This window comes from Gorilla gorilla, chromosome 16 (assembly GCF_029281585.2).
Source record: "Gorilla gorilla gorilla isolate KB3781 chromosome 16, NHGRI_mGorGor1-v2.1_pri, whole genome shotgun sequence".
NCBI classification, from domain to species: Eukaryota; Metazoa; Chordata; class Mammalia; order Primates; family Hominidae; genus Gorilla; species Gorilla gorilla.
In genome coordinates, this window is record NC_073240.2 from 100117714 (window position 1) to 100133146 (window position 15433).

The following is a 15433-nucleotide window of genomic DNA, read 5'->3' on the forward strand; positions in this document are numbered from 1 at the left end:
CACAAAATACAGGTCATAAAGACCTTGCTGATCTAGCAGTTGCAGTTAAAGAAGCCGGCGCAAACCCACCAAAACCAAGATGGTAACGAGAGTGACCTGTGGTCGTCCTCACTGCTGCACTCCCACCAGCGCTGTGAGTGTTTAGATGTCATAGCAACATCAGGAAGTTACCCTATATGGTCTAAAATGGAGAGGTATGAATAATCCACCCCTTGTTTAGCGTGTCATAAAAATGGGCAACCAGCAGCCTTCCAGGCTGCTCTGTCTATGGAGTAGCCATTCTTCTGTTCCTTTACTTTCCTAATCAACTTGCTTTCAGTTTACAGACTCACCCCGAATTACTCTTGCGTAAGATCTAAGAACCCTCTCTTGGGGTCTGGATCAGGACTCCTTTCCTGTAACACACCTATGTTCTTGAACTTAAGAATGACCCTCAGACATGGTGACTTCTTGGTCATCTAACAGCTTTGGCTTATTTGAGGTAAAACCTTTGATATCTAAGGCAACAGAAATTTTCCTGAAGTCATTTTGAATGGTATCATCTTTACTATATTGTAGTTTAATCATTTTCTAAATAAGCATTTCTGCACACTAAGGCTTTAAAAGAGTTTTCAGTAAGGAACATATTTGAAATGGAAAGTGAGCAGAGCACAATGCCTTTTAAATTACTGATAAACCATAGAGTTCCTGTAGGGCTTCCACTGGCTGACCCACGCCTGAGGCAACCTTCAAATGTGGGTATTATCCCCCTCATTTTACAGATGGGAAGAGAGAGGAACAAGATCACAGAAGCTAATGGTTTGTCCCAGACCAAACAAGGAGTTCTTAGGAGAGACTGAACTTTAAAGATGTCTGCAGGTCTAAGTGGGATGAAAGGACAGTGGTGGGGGAGAGGATTTCGTAGTGTGTTTTTGCATTGTCTCCTCAATGAGTGATCTGGTGCTGGTGGTAGCAGTGAATGACCCAGAAGGATGCTGGCCAGGCCCAGAGAAGGCGGTGCCACCCCTGCCCGGTCTCATCTCCGTCTCTCCTCTCTCTCCACAGTGTGCCCGAGCACGTGTGGGAAGCGGGCGTGCACCGAGAACAACGAGTGCTGCCACCCCGAGTGCCTGGGCAGCTGCAGCGCGCCTGACAACGACACGGCCTGTGTAGCTTGCCGCCACTACTACTATGCCGGTGTCTGTGTGCCTGCCTGCCCGCCCAACACCTACAGGTTTGAGGGCTGGCGCTGTGTGGACCGTGACTTCTGCGCCAACATCCTCAGCGCCGAAAGCAGCGACTCCGAGGGGTTTGTGATCCACGACGGCGAGTGCATGCAGGAGTGCCCCTCGGGCTTCATCCGCAACGGCAGCCAGAGGTCAGTCGCGGCCACACGTGTGGTCACTACCCGCCCCACCTCACCCGCCACCCTAGCACACAAAGGTAGACTCTGTCGGTTGTTTCAGCCGGGTGCAGCCCTCAGGAAGTTCACTGAGGTGGGTCATTTTGAGAGGGCTGGCTTACCTTAAATGTTTGGTGAGATTCTAGGAACAATTGGCATGGCTTACTGCCCCCCTCACCAGTTTGTTTTATATTTTAAGTGCATACTGCCTGGCCATTTGAAATTAAGTACTTGCTTGCTGGTTTCGATACCCAGAGTTCATGGTCTCTCTGGGTACTTGCCAAGCTGCAATCTAAGAGACAGGGGATTGTAGTTTTGGATTTTCCTAGTCTGGGTGCTGCTAGCCAGGTGAGGCTTTGGAAGTGCAAAAGAAAAGACATGCTAAGCCCCCACCACCATCCTTGAGATCAGCAAGCAGACCTAAACATCTTAGTGCAAGAGCTAGCAGCACCTCAGAGTAAGCAGTAGCTTAAAATAAGCGACATTTTTCCATCAACACTTCCTTCCTCTCATCCCCCTCTACCTTGACCCTCCCTCAGTGCTCATCGTGCCCTTCATTTTCCTTCCTGAACTTTGAGACTTCACTTGGGAAGCAAAGAAGTTCCTTATGGCCGGGCACGTGGCTCACACCTGTAATCCCAATACTTTGGGAGGCTGAGGTGCTTGGATCACTTGAGGTCAGAGTTTGAGACCAGCATGGCCAACGTGATGAAACCCTGTCTCTACTAAAAATACAAAAATTAGCACCTGTAGTCCTAGCTACTCCGAGGCAGGAGAATTGCTTGAACCTGGGAGGCGGAGGTTGCAGTGAGCCAAGATCACACTACTTCATTCCATCCTGGGAGACAGAGTCTCACTCTGTCTCCAAAAAAAAAAAAAAAGTTCGTTATAACAAATGCCATATGCCCTTTTGTACATGTCAACTGGACTTCTATAAATTTGTCATCGGTTTATGCTTTTGAAAATAAGATGTTAGCATTGTTTAAAAATGTGATAACTATAACTTTGAAAGCAAAAGAAGATTGGAGATTTGGGGTTGCTGTTCCCTTTCCTGGAGCAGAGTAAAGAACTTTTAGGGGCTCACGCCTGTAATCCCAACACTTTGGGAGGCCAAGGTGGGCAGATCCCTTGAGCCCATGGGTTCAAGACCAGCCTGGGCAACATGCAAACCCCATCTGTACAAAAGATTAAAAAAAAATTAGTTTGGCGTGGTGGCACACACCTGTAGTCTCAGCTCCTTGGGAGTTGCAAGTGGGAGGATCACCTGAGCCCTTGAGGTCAAGGCCGAAATAAGCCAGAATCGCCTCACTGCACTCCAGCACGGGCAATAGAGACCCTGTCTCAAAAAAAAGAACTTCTGGAAAGTTCTGTTTTAGTGGACTAAATGCCTCCTTCATGATTAGCACCAGGGGACCTGTCTTTCTGAGTCTGTCAAAATCTATTCTACAAATATAAAAATATCGTTAGAAAAGTAGGTGTTAATTTTAAATATAATTTTTGCTGCAGTTTATGATGTACATTGAAGAAGTGTTTATAAAGGGGATTCTTTTTCTAGTGTATTATTTGGAGACGCAACTTCTACTGTAGGCTTACCTTCAAATCAAAGATAATACATTCTTTTATAGTATTAGATGTAGAGCAACTTTCTGCCTCTTATAATTTGTATAACCGTTAGGATAGTAACAAGAAGAAGAAAATTACTCTGAATACTTTAAAATGATAAATAGGCCAAGGACTTCAATGAGCTGTAGAGGATACATATTACATCCAAAATCAGTCTACCACATTGTACTCACATTTTGTTGGCAGCCTTTGAGTGTAAAAGGGCTTTTACTGGTGCACACCTTGGGCCCAGGGGCAGTGCCTGGAACCAAGTTGAGGCTCAGACACTATTCAGACGTCACCTTCCTCCTTGGGGTGGGGTTAGGGGAGTGGTAGCTTGTCCATGAACTCAGTGTGCTATCGTCTTTGTTTTGTGAATACATTTTCTTAATGACATTTGGAGGCCTTCAGTCATTCTGCAGCCACCAGAGTTGTGGCAAAGTGGGAATGCTGTCCATTTGACAGTGTTGTTTCTCCTGCTCTAGTGCACTCTTCAGAGAATTGAGCCATTATTTCCCCTATTCATTCTTACAGTCCGTTAAAAACTGTACATCTACCTTTTTGTTTAAAAATAAAACACCATAAAGAATAATAAATTCCCTTCTCTCAGCCTTTGAGGCTTATTTAACAATTACTTTGAAATATTTATTTTTTTCATCTTGTTTATACCTTCTCTATACATAATGGATTTGAGGAAGCTTAATCTATAAACATGTTATCAAAACATTTCCTTAGAAAAACATTTTTTAAGTGCTTGATGACTCCTAGACTTTTTACCAAAGATGATTGGTTCCATTTTTTTTTTCTTTTCTTTTCTCTTTGATAGACTCTGGCTGTGTCACCCAGGCTGGAGTGCAGTGGCACAATCATAGCTCACTGCAGCCTCAAACTCCTGGGCTCAAGTGATCCTCCTGCCTCAGCCTCCCAGAGTGCTGGGATTACAGATGTGAGCCACTGTACCCAGCTTCAGATTTTTCTATTTGAGTGAAAGATGGAGAGAAACTAAACATACACTTATGTTACAACCCAGCAGTTGTAACCCTGGATATTTATCACAGAGAAATGAAATTTATGTCAACACAAAAATATGTACACCATCGTCCATAGCAGCTTTATTTGTAATAACCCCAAATTGGAAATTACTCAGATGTCCTATGATAGGTAGTTAGTTAAACTGTGGGACATCCACACCATGGAATATTATTACTCAGCAATAAAAAGGAACAAACCATTGAAGTACACTACTTGGATGGATCTCAGGGACATTATGCTCTGTGAAAAAGCCAACCTCAAAAGATCACATACTGTATAATTCCATTTATGCAACATCCTCAAAATGACAGATTATAGCCAGGCACGGTGGCTCACGCCTGTGATCCCAGCACTTTGGGAGGCTGAGGTGGGTGGATCACCTGAGGTCAAGAGTTTGAGACCAGCCTGGCCAATATGGTGAAACCGTGTCTCTACTAAAAGTACAAAGTTTGGCCAGACACAGTGGCTCATACCTATCTCAGCACCTTGGGAGGCTGAGGCGGGTGGATCACCTGAGGTCAAGAGTTTGAGACCAGCCTGGCCAATATGGTGAAACCGTGTCTCTACTAAAAGTACAAAGTTTGGCCAGACACAGTGGCTCATACCTATCTCAGCACCTTGGGAGGCTGAGGCAGGCAGATTGCTTGAGGTCAGGAGACCAACATGGTGAAACCCCATCTCTACTAAAAATACAAAAATTAGCCTGGCGTGGTGATGGGTGCCTGCAATTCCAGCTACTCAGGAGGCTGAGGCAGGAGAATCACTTGAACCCAGGAGGTGGAGGTTGCAGTGAGCTGAGATCATGCCGCTGCACTGTAGCCTGGGCGACAGTGAGACCCTGTCTCAAAAAAAAAAAAAAAAAAAAAAAGACATTGTAGACATGGAAAACAGATTAGTGGTTGCCAGGTGTTAGGGACATTGGGGACTAGATTGGGCAGGGCAGTGAGTATGAACAGGTGGCATTAGGGAGAGCTTGGTGGTGACGGAACAGTTCTGTATCTTGATTGTAGTTGTGATTACACAAATCTACACAAGTGATCAGTGACACAGCACCACAGACACACACACACAGTTAATTTCCAGGTTTGATACTTATATCATGTAAGATGTAGTAAACATTGGAGGAAGTTGGATGAAGGCTGTGTGGGATCTCTCTGTAACTTTGTCGTAAATCTTTGCAGCTTTTTGTGACTCTATAATTATTTTAAAATAAAATGGTTTTTTTTAATGGAAAGTTTATAGGGTATGTAGATAAATTAGAAACAACAGAAGGCCAAGTAAAAAAGTGCTGAAGGAAGCCTCTACCCAGGGTGGAAATGAGAATATTGAGTGCAATGGTAGAGGAAGGACTCTTCCCATCTGTGGGTGGGTCCAGTTCCTGTAGGACCCTTGGGGAAGCCGTGACCCCCATTCTCCCAAACACACAATAGGAAAATACCAGAGAAGTTTTGTTTACCTGTTAGCTTTTAAACAAAACAGAACCCTGCATCTTTGTCTTAGATACAAAATAACCTTCATGGGTAGGGGGAAGGGACATTAATAAAAAGAGCTATAATTTACACTGTTTTTCTTGAATGTTTTTACTTCACAAAATTTGAGAGATTATTTAAGAACAATAATGTACATATAATGGCTCCCCAACTTACCATCCTATTACACACACATTGCATAAGGTCGTATTATTTGTCTTGTTTGGAAATCAGTCCAACTTTCTGACCCTTGTTCTGTATATAACTGTAGATCCCAAAGGTTCAGCTGCTGGGTTAGCATTTTGTCTGCTATTTCCTAAATAATGGTAGGTAAGCAGGAAAAGTGCCAGTCTTACTTGTCCCTGACTCTTGGTGGTTCGTGGCATGTTCAGGATAGTATTTGAAACAAGAGCTCATTACAAAGTAATGGAAACCCCTTGCTTTTATTGTGTATGCAGCAAAAGCAACATTTGGATCAATTTACAAGTTTCTGCAAAACACTGTCAAGAAACAATTTCAGTTGTGCTTTAGCAAGAAAATAATGGATCTGTGCTATACCACATGCCTTTTGGTATCCCTCACTGGGCTTTGCCAAAACACTGACTGCAGGAGCTAGACTACTGTTAGGCAGAGACACTGCACTCCCTTTGCTGTCCCTGTCTTCTCTCCTAGCTACTCCTCCAGGTACACAGGCCAGGGTCACAGTATCAGAAAGCAGCTCTGTTTTCCTCCAGAACCCCCAGAGCTTCCTTTCTGCAACACTGTCTCTCCCCCATGGAACCAGCTGGCTCACCAGTCAACAGCCTATGATACACAAATGCCTTGAGGATGCATCATGTATTTTGTCTGGAAGCAAGCAACACGCTCTTCCTTTGTAGGCTCTTTCTCCTTTTGCTTGCAATGTGAGTGGCTTATCTTGGGTGGGCTTGGGGGTGAGATACCATGTGACCACATGAACACTTCAAAACAGTTGCTTTTTCTAATGCATGCTGTAATAACAATGAAAAGCATATCCTTATGGTTTTTTTAATGCAAGAAGACAGACTCAATTATGTGTGTGTTTGATTTTTTTTTTCTTCTTCAACAGCATGTACTGCATCCCTTGTGAAGGTCCTTGCCCCAAGGTCTGTGAGGAAGAAAAGAAAACAAAGACTATTGATTCTGTTACTTCTGCTCAGATGCTCCAAGGATGCACCATCTTCAAGGGCAATTTGCTCATTAACATCCGACGGGGGAGTAAGTATTCCATCCCCCTGGAAAAACGGCTAGATCTCATGGTTTTCTTTTGTTGATGCTTTTCATGCTCCCGTCCCTGAGTCACCACTAAAATATGGGCTTAGATAAACAACATGGTGTGTAAGCCTCATGCATGACGTCTCTTCTTTGAGTTTCCCTGAAAGATAAAAAACAGATTGAAAGGCAATCTGTCTTTTAGCCATTGGCATGTCATTTATTCCTGTAAAGAGGGTCATCGCCCATCTTTTTGTTAGTCACATCTTGCGTAGGAGAGGCAAGCCCTGACACATACAAACCCCAGAAGAGACCATTGGATCAGACGTGTGACTCAGCAGACACTGCAGCTGTAGCCAAATCCACACATCTTTCAAGTCTAAAGAGTTTTGGTTACTTGAATTTACTGAGAAGACTGAGCAAAGGGAAGTTTAGTGATATCACGTTACAATTTTATGAAGTCCAAAAGAATGTTGGATTTCCAAATTTACTTGTGAGAGACAAAAGGATACAAGTGTGTGTCATTGTGTACATAAAGTTTAGGTCTCACCCCTGTACAATGACCTTTATTTGCAGTAGGTGGCATTCCTGGTAAGTTGCTTCTAAGTTGGATTTGTGCAAAGGATTTCCCACTGACTTAGCCTATGATCTCTTCACTTCTTTGGTTTTTTGTGTGTTTGTTTTTTGGTTTTGTTTTGAGTCAGGGTCTCACTGTATCACCCAGGCTGGAGTGCAATGGCATAATCATAGCTCACTGTAACCTGGAACTCCTAGTCTCAAACAATCCTTCTGCTCAGCCTCCCACGTTGCTGGGACTACAGGCACACACTACCATGTCTGGATAATTTTAAACATCTTTTCACTTCTGATTTTTCATTGCCAAGGGCTTCTAGTAATGGTGCCTTAAATTCTCTGCCACTGGGACCAGTTGGTCAAGGTACTGATAGTTTTATAAGCTAGAATAAATATCGTAAAAAGGCTTTGAAGTTGAAAGGAATTTTGGGGGGAAATCCTTTTATGAAGAATTTTTTTTTTTTACAGTTTGAGAGGAAAAATAATATATTTTGAGAATGTGTTTTCCTTAATATTTGTTAAATGAGTAAACTGTATTCTTAAGGTTTAGAAAGGACAGAAACAAGTTTGTGCTTAGTTCTTCTGAATTCGTTGATATCCCTTGTTGCTGTTCACAATACACCCACTCCCAGCCCTCCGTGATGGAGATAACTCTGTTCCCCACAACTAGGGCTTGCCTACTCTCATGGTACTTCTGAAGTTTAATTCTTTTGGCTGTGTCTGCATTTCCTCATTTACGTTTAATTTGCTTATCCCTAGAACATAACCTTTTGAGTGCCTAAACTTTTTTATCTTCCTGTCCTGAAGATAAAAATTTAATCTTTGAATTAAACCCATGGAGAAGTATCATTTATGAAGGAATTGGTACATATTGATGCATGATGATGAAATGTGTCTTCCGGTTTATGTCCATTGCAGGAAATAGATTGGATTTAGGATGATGGGACATCTCATTAGAGGGGAAATTTCCTGATCTTGACTAAGGCATGCTTCCTGCCCCACGTTTAAAATTCAGGATCTCTTCCTTAAAACATCAACTACACGCAACCTCTCATCTTTCCAACTTGAATTTCCCTTTAATTTTTCTTGGAAAGCTATTAAATTAAATTAGATGTAGGGCTTTATCCTTTAGTACCCTTATTATTTTATTTGTATCAACTCAAAGCAAAATAGAGTGTTTTATTAAATATGTCTTCATAAATTATACACAGTAAAGTCCCATTAATTGAAACACACCCAGTTCATTATAGTGTTTATTATAATTTTAGCATTAGTTGAACTGAAAATTGGTTTTTATTTACTATGAGAAAGAGGTAGACTAAACAAGATGAAACCTGTTGTTTGCATATTGTGTTTGTACATCTTTATTAGCAACTATTTTTCCAACTATTTTCTAGTTATAAAAGCAATACATAAATATTATAGAAAACTTAGCAGTGCAGAAATGAATTTTTAAAAATCCCTCATAGATAGCCATTGTTAACATTTTGGTATATTTTCTTCTAGTCTTAGTAAAATGGAACCTTTAAATATAGATCCCTGTATCTTAGGAATTAGAAAGGCAGCAAAGGCAGTTCCTAATGAGATGGAGAAAATGTTGATTTAGTCATGCCCTTGTACTGTGGAGGCCATACTGTCTGTTGACAGAGCATATTAAAAGACGTTCCCTACATTCGTCAGCCTTAGCTAATTGGCAGTCTGGTATTTATGATGTTATATTTTGTTAATCAGCTTGGGAGCTGCAGTACCCCCCAGCCTCCTAGAAACTTGGCTTCCCCTGCCTGGGAGGCCTCGTTCCAGGAGTCGTTGTTGAGAGTCAAGCCAGGGAAGTGTGTTTTTGTCAGGGAGCGGCCAGTCCTGTGCTGGGAGCATCTCAGGGGGCACCTGCCGTTGAATTGTTCTCACTTATGTTTGTAAGAATCCAAGTATGTCACCCTTACACCAAGTGAGCACACAGTGACACAATCCCCTTTCAATGTAGATAACATTGCTTCAGAACTGGAGAACTTCATGGGGCTCATCGAGGTGGTGACGGGCTACGTGAAGATCCGCCATTCTCATGCCTTGGTCTCCTTGTCCTTCCTAAAAAACCTTCGCCTCATCTTAGGAGAGGAGCAGCTAGAAGGGTAAGTGCCCCAAATTTCATGAGCTGACGTTCTCCTATTACAAAATAAGCAGCGTGCTTATAAAACTGTGTTGCTGAGGTAAGAGCCCTCCCTGCCTTTTTAAATAGAAGAAAGGAGGAAGCCGCAGTATTGCCTGTGCTGCTCTAGTAGGTCTTGGGTAGAGTCATGATTCTCCATTCTTAGGAGGTTGCTGTTTTGGAAAACAGAGATGTTTTCACCCTTACTGGATTTTGCCTCATCAGTCAAGGGTTGCGTGTCTGACTGTGACCAGTGAGACGGCAGACAGGGGTGCACTTAGGGCTTTTCTGCCAAGAGTGACAGCAGTTGGTCTGGAGTGCTCACCTCCCTGTGAAATCATTGTTCGTGCGACCCTCATCTGCCTCAGGATGCTGTACTCTACTACGCACAACTGCTCCATCTTTTAAGATATTGGAAGTGAGAGCATCGGAGGAGCATGGGCGGTTCGTTTTGTTAGAAAGAAACCCGGATTCACGAGATTGTTTTTATTGATTAGTTTACAGGATTTGCACTATTGATAGAGTTTTTGCCTTGGCACAGGCCTGCTTTCTGATAGGGGTTTTAAAATAACCGTGGGCTTTTCACTGGAGGAGAAAAGCCAGTGCTTATTGCATGCACAATTGCTTTCCAGCCGTCAACCTATGTGTACCTTTGCATATGTACTTTACTCTTTAAACTCTCCCTTTTAAATACGACTCTTGCCAGGCTTTAAGTGAATGCTTCAAAATAAAAGGAGTTATCAATTAAAGAGTGAATTCCTTCTAAAGAGAATTTGGGAAAATAATTTAGGAAAAGAAGAGGCGAGAAGGTCATGGGAAAGGTTGTCTTTGCTGATTTATCTGCCCCAACTGGATAAAGTTACTGCATAAGGGTTTCTTTACAGCCTCCCTGTTTTTCTCAGACTAACTCTTGGTCAGTCTTAAATTCTTAAAATTCCATCATCTGATAGAGCTAACGAGAGCGGGCAGCTCTTCATTCCATCCTTGAAAAGCACAGTGTCCTCCCCACTGGGGAACACCAATCCTTAAAAAACTTATTTCTCATTGCAAATCGAAGGAGGCTGCCGCTGCACCCAGCCCCAGACTCCTCAGTCACTTACCTGGCAAGCTGAGGCCCTACCAGTTTAAGGTGATGATTATTGTTTGTTGTATTAAATTTTAAAATGAATTTTTTCTCCGCTATTTTTTTTTTTTTCTAAGTAGGTTTGTGTTTCTGGAATCTCGGGTGTCTGTGAGCTCTTCTTCAGCAGATCAGTAGCTGTCAAATTTTCTTGTTGCTTAATGATATACCTTTTTTTTTCTAGACTAAGCAAATGATAGACATAGAGGTGAATGCTGAGAGGAGAGTTTAATTAATTTCTATTAGGAATTACTATGTGGTTACCTTTTCATGGAGTGTTAACTAAGTATTGTGCACTTAAGTGTAGTTAGAAATTAAAGCCTGATTTTTATTTGCAAGAATATTTATGATGCCTTTCTCATTATCTGAAACTTGCATAAAACCTGAAGCATCAGCAAAATCTTTTTAAGGTTGCGTGCTCAGGTGTTTGGGAGGCTTTCCAGGTAAGCCTGGGCCCCTGGCCTGCTCTTACCATTTTATATGTGGGGGAGGGCAAGTGGGCCTTGGGTTTTCCCTGCTGCTGCTGCTCCCCAGTAGTCCTGCAGCTCCAAGGATGCTGGCTCCAGCCTTTCATTCCTGCGTGCAGCTTCTAAGAGGCTGTCTCTTGAGCTTGGGCTCTTAAGAATCTTTCACCTCCCGATGGGAAGTTTTCTCTCACCCTGTCTTCCTGGCCCATGACCACAAAGGTATAGCCCATCCTCACGATGATGAGCTCCCCAAGAGCTCTGTTTGCTTCAGGTGTTGAGACCGCTAGCAACACCTCAGCTGTTCATTTCTCCTTAGACTCAGGGACAGAGTTAGGTCTGGCCCCTTCACTAGCTGCCCTCACTTCTGCAAGAAGAGAAGAGTCAGAGCGAGAAAGAGAAGGACAGGATACGATAGTCAGATAAACATCAGCAGTGCAAAGCAGAACTCGCACAGTGATACAAGGGAAAGAAAGAAATGTGCCCTAGGCATGGAGAAGAGCCAGATACCTGAGAAGATCAGACAGGCTTCTGACAAGAGGTGGCATTTGAGATGGGCCTTGAAGGCTTTCGGGAAAAACTTGGGGAAAGCAGAGGATTGAAGTGAAGAAAGGCAATTCAAGGTAGGGTGGCAGGAGCAAAGGCAACGAGCTGGGGCATCCTGGGGCCTGTTGGGCAACTAACACTGGAGAGGTGGGTGGTACTAGAGTTACGTAAGATGTTTTGCACGCAGGTATAAAGGGTTATAATTTAGGAAGACCATGGAACGTATTCAAGGCTTTTGAATAGAGGAGTGTTAGCAGAGCTGTCTGAAATTTTTTTTTCGGTGTGCTTTTTGGTTTAAGCCAAGATAGCTTTTATCCCAGTGTTTCTCAAACTTTGCTACACATTATGGAATCATTGGGGGTGGGGGCAGGGGTGGAGTTGAGAAATCCTGATGTCCAAGTTGCACCCCCACCCCAATTCAATAGGAGCATTTGGGGTTAGGATCCAGGAATCAGTGCTTGTCTAAAGATCCCTAGGCACTTCAGCAGGCAGCAAAGATTGGAAACCACTGCTTTATGCCTTCATTTCTTCCCGTGTGCATATCACAAAGCACTTTGACGGGTTTTTTTCCTAAATGTTTTCCCCTCACACTGCTGCCTGATGTTTTAGAGGTTCACCCATGTTGGTAACACGTGTCACACTATTTTCTTGAACTTTTTTTTTTTTTTTTGAGATGGAATCTTGCTGTGTCACCCAGGCTGTGGTGTAGTGGCGCTGTCTCGGCTCACTGCAACCTCTGCCTCCTGGGTTCAAGCGATTCTCCTGCCTCAGCCTCCTGAATAGCTGGGATTACTGGCACGCACCACCACGCCTGGCTTATTTTTGTACTTTTAGTAGAGACGGACTTTCACCGTGTTGTTCAGGCTGGTCTCAAACTCCTGACCTTGTGATCCGCCCGCCTCAGCCTCCCAATGTGCTGGGATTACAGGCTTGAGCCACCACGCCCGGCCTTCTTGAACTTCTTTTATAGCCAGTGATAACCTAAATGTTTCCATTTGGTTCAATAGGATGAAAGTTCTGTTCTGTAGCCTTTTGTTTTTGATGGAGAACAGAACAATTCAAGGTACAGAGATCCTTCAACTCTGACAACCTTGGCTTTCCAAAATGTCACTGAGATCCCCCTCAAAAAGTCTCCTGAGCCATCCAGAACAGAAAATTCAAGCATTTTACCTAGAGTAGAGCTCTTATTCCTCACTCAGAGCCTGTTGACTTTTATATCGCACTCAGTGTGAGCTGATTTTGTAACCCAGTTACAAAAGCCATAGCCATGGTTTCTTCAAGGACACCATAGGGTGTATTTCTAGAGTAATGACCTTAGACATTAAGAAAATCAAGACCGCTCTGCTGTTTACAAAGGAAACAGGTTTTGTAATCCACATGTACACAGTTTTTATAAAATAGCTAATTTTTAAGCTCTTGAGTAAGAGAATGTTTTCACTATCTGGAAAATCCCCTTGTTTGGACAACCTTGTTTCCTGATGGCATCAGATAAATAAGGAGTTAAAATTTCACATTCTTTGGTGCCAACAAGGATTGTTGCCTTGAAAAGAAGAAGGAAAAAGTAGATGGAGGGTGGTGAGTTAAAAGAATTGAAATTCGCGGATAGGCGTTTCTATGCTTTTGTTCCTGCCACTTGACTTTGCAACACGCAGTGCTTTCTAATACCTTCTTGGAGCTCTAAGGTTAGGCTGAAACATGGCCGCTTTTTCACATTTCCCTGGGACTTTTGGAAAATATACACTCAACCCTGTGACCTAGCAATTCCAGGATCCACCCAAGAGAAATGAAAACATGCCCACACAAGACTTGTGTATGAACGTTGGTAGCAGTATTACTCATAATAGCCTCCCGGGACTCCCCCGACCCCCAGCCCAAAAGAAAGACCCACTGGAAACCATTCAGATGTTCATCAGCAGATGAGTGGATAGAAAGATAAATGCATAAATGAAATGTGGCACAAAGGACAACTGACTACTCAACAATAAAAAGACGTGAAGTATGACACATGTTACAACATGGGTGAACCTCTAAAACATTAGGCTAAGTGAAAAGAAAAAATCCAGACACAAAAGACTACATATTATATGACTCATTCGTATGTAATTTGCAGAAAAGGCAAAACTATAGAGACAGAAAGCAGACCAGGGATGGCTGCAAGGAAGAGGTGGAGATTGACCACCAATGGGAATGAGGGAACTCTTGGATGATGGAAATGTTCTGGAACTGAGTAGTGGTGATGGTTGGACGGTTGTGTAAATTTACGGAAGCTCATGGAATGATGGGTGAATTTTTTTTTTTTTTTTTTTTAGATGGAGTCTCGCTCTGTCACCCAGGCTGCAGTGCAGTGGCGCTATCTCGGCTCACTGCAAGCTCTGCCTCCAGGTTCACACCATTCCTCTGCCTCAGCCTCCCGAGTAGCTGGGACTATAGGCGCCCACCACCACGCCCAGCTAATTTTTTTATATTTTTAGTAGAGACAGGGTTTCACCATGTTAGCCAGGATGGTCGCGATCTTCTGACCTCGTGATCTGCCTGCCTCGGCCTCTGAAAGTGCTGGGATTACAGGTGTGAGCCACCGTGCCCGGCCTGATGGGTGAATATTTGATAGGCAGGTTATACTTCAGAAGTAAAGCTATTTTTAAGAAACACCTAAAAAAACAAAGAGGAAACATTTTCTGAATATCTGTATGGTGCCTGGTTCCACCTAGATAGACATATCCACCCTTGCTGAACCCTTAAGGTTGATGTAAATATTGGATTTGGGGGAGAGTGGACATGATATAAACCAGCCCGTTTGCAGATGGATTGGTGGGAGCATCTGCAGAAAGGCAAAAAAGGCCAAATACTCTTATCAGTTGCAGATGGCTCTGTTGCTGATGACAGCCTGTGTCCTGGGTTCTGATGCCCCCTAGAGACAGCCGTGAAGAGGCAGTTTTCTCCTCGAAGAAAGGAACTGGAATGATTGGTTGTATAATTGCAGAATTGTTTTCAGTATGTCAGCAAGCACTGAAAATGGGGAAACTGTCCCTTCCTACCTCTGTAGGCTGGAGACCTTGGGTTCAGCTCCATTTATCAGGGCACAGGACCTTCCTGTTCTGAGACTTTGTTCCAGGGGACTTTCACACTTCAGAGAGTAGCACAGGTCATCTTGCACTTTTGTGGGGTGATTAAAAGCTCACAGTATCCTTTTATGTTTAGCCCATCCAATTGTTCCAACTGGCCTCGGCCAGAAAAGCAAGGAAGACACCCCCAGTTTGCAGCTGAGAGACTCCAGCCTGGGAGAGCTGAATAAATCTTTTGCCCAGAGGTGTTCCTCAGTAAATGCTGGAGATGAGGCTCAGACCTGACCTTTGGATTCCCAGATGGAGTGCTCTGAACCATGTACCTGGGGCTGTCTTCACCACTCAAATATCGATAGAGATAACATAGAGATGTCCTCAGGAAGATAACCAACTGTTCCCATCCTGTGTGGTCTACAGATTGGGAGATAGGGCCTACCCAAGTGTAGAAACAAACATTTTTTACAACATAGAGAAGGCTGAGAACCAGGATACCAATATCAATAAAATCTGGATATCATAGAGCATATGGAAGCTAAAGAAAAATAAGTAACTGGTCAGGTGTGGTGGCTCACACCTGTAATCCCAGCACTTTGGAAGACCATGGCAAGGCATTGCTTGAGCCCAGGAGTTTGAGACCAGCCAGGGCAACATAGTGAGATACCAGCTCTTAAAAAAAAAAAAAAGAAAAGAAAAATTAACCAAGCATGGTGGGGCATACCTATGGTCCCAGCTACTTGGGAGGCTGAGGTAGGAGGGTAGCTTGAACCTGGGAAGTTGAGGCTGCAGTGCTCTGTCGTTGCACCACTGCACC

At 43.3% G+C, this 15433-nt stretch overlaps 1 protein-coding gene across 3 annotated transcripts in view; it reads left to right on the forward strand.

Annotated features, from left to right (window-relative positions):
* IGF1R (insulin like growth factor 1 receptor) overlaps positions 1–15433 on the forward strand; it is a 316223-nt gene that overhangs the window by 241940 nt on the left and 58850 nt on the right. For all 3 annotated transcript variants that reach the window (XM_004056810.5, XM_019010887.4, XM_055364071.2), the window contains exons 3-5: positions 1045–1357; positions 6572–6720; positions 9269–9413. In XM_004056810.5, the coding sequence (XP_004056858.1) occupies positions 1045–1357; positions 6572–6720; positions 9269–9413 (607 nt within the window). The remainder of the gene's footprint in view (positions 1–1044; positions 1358–6571; positions 6721–9268; positions 9414–15433) is intronic.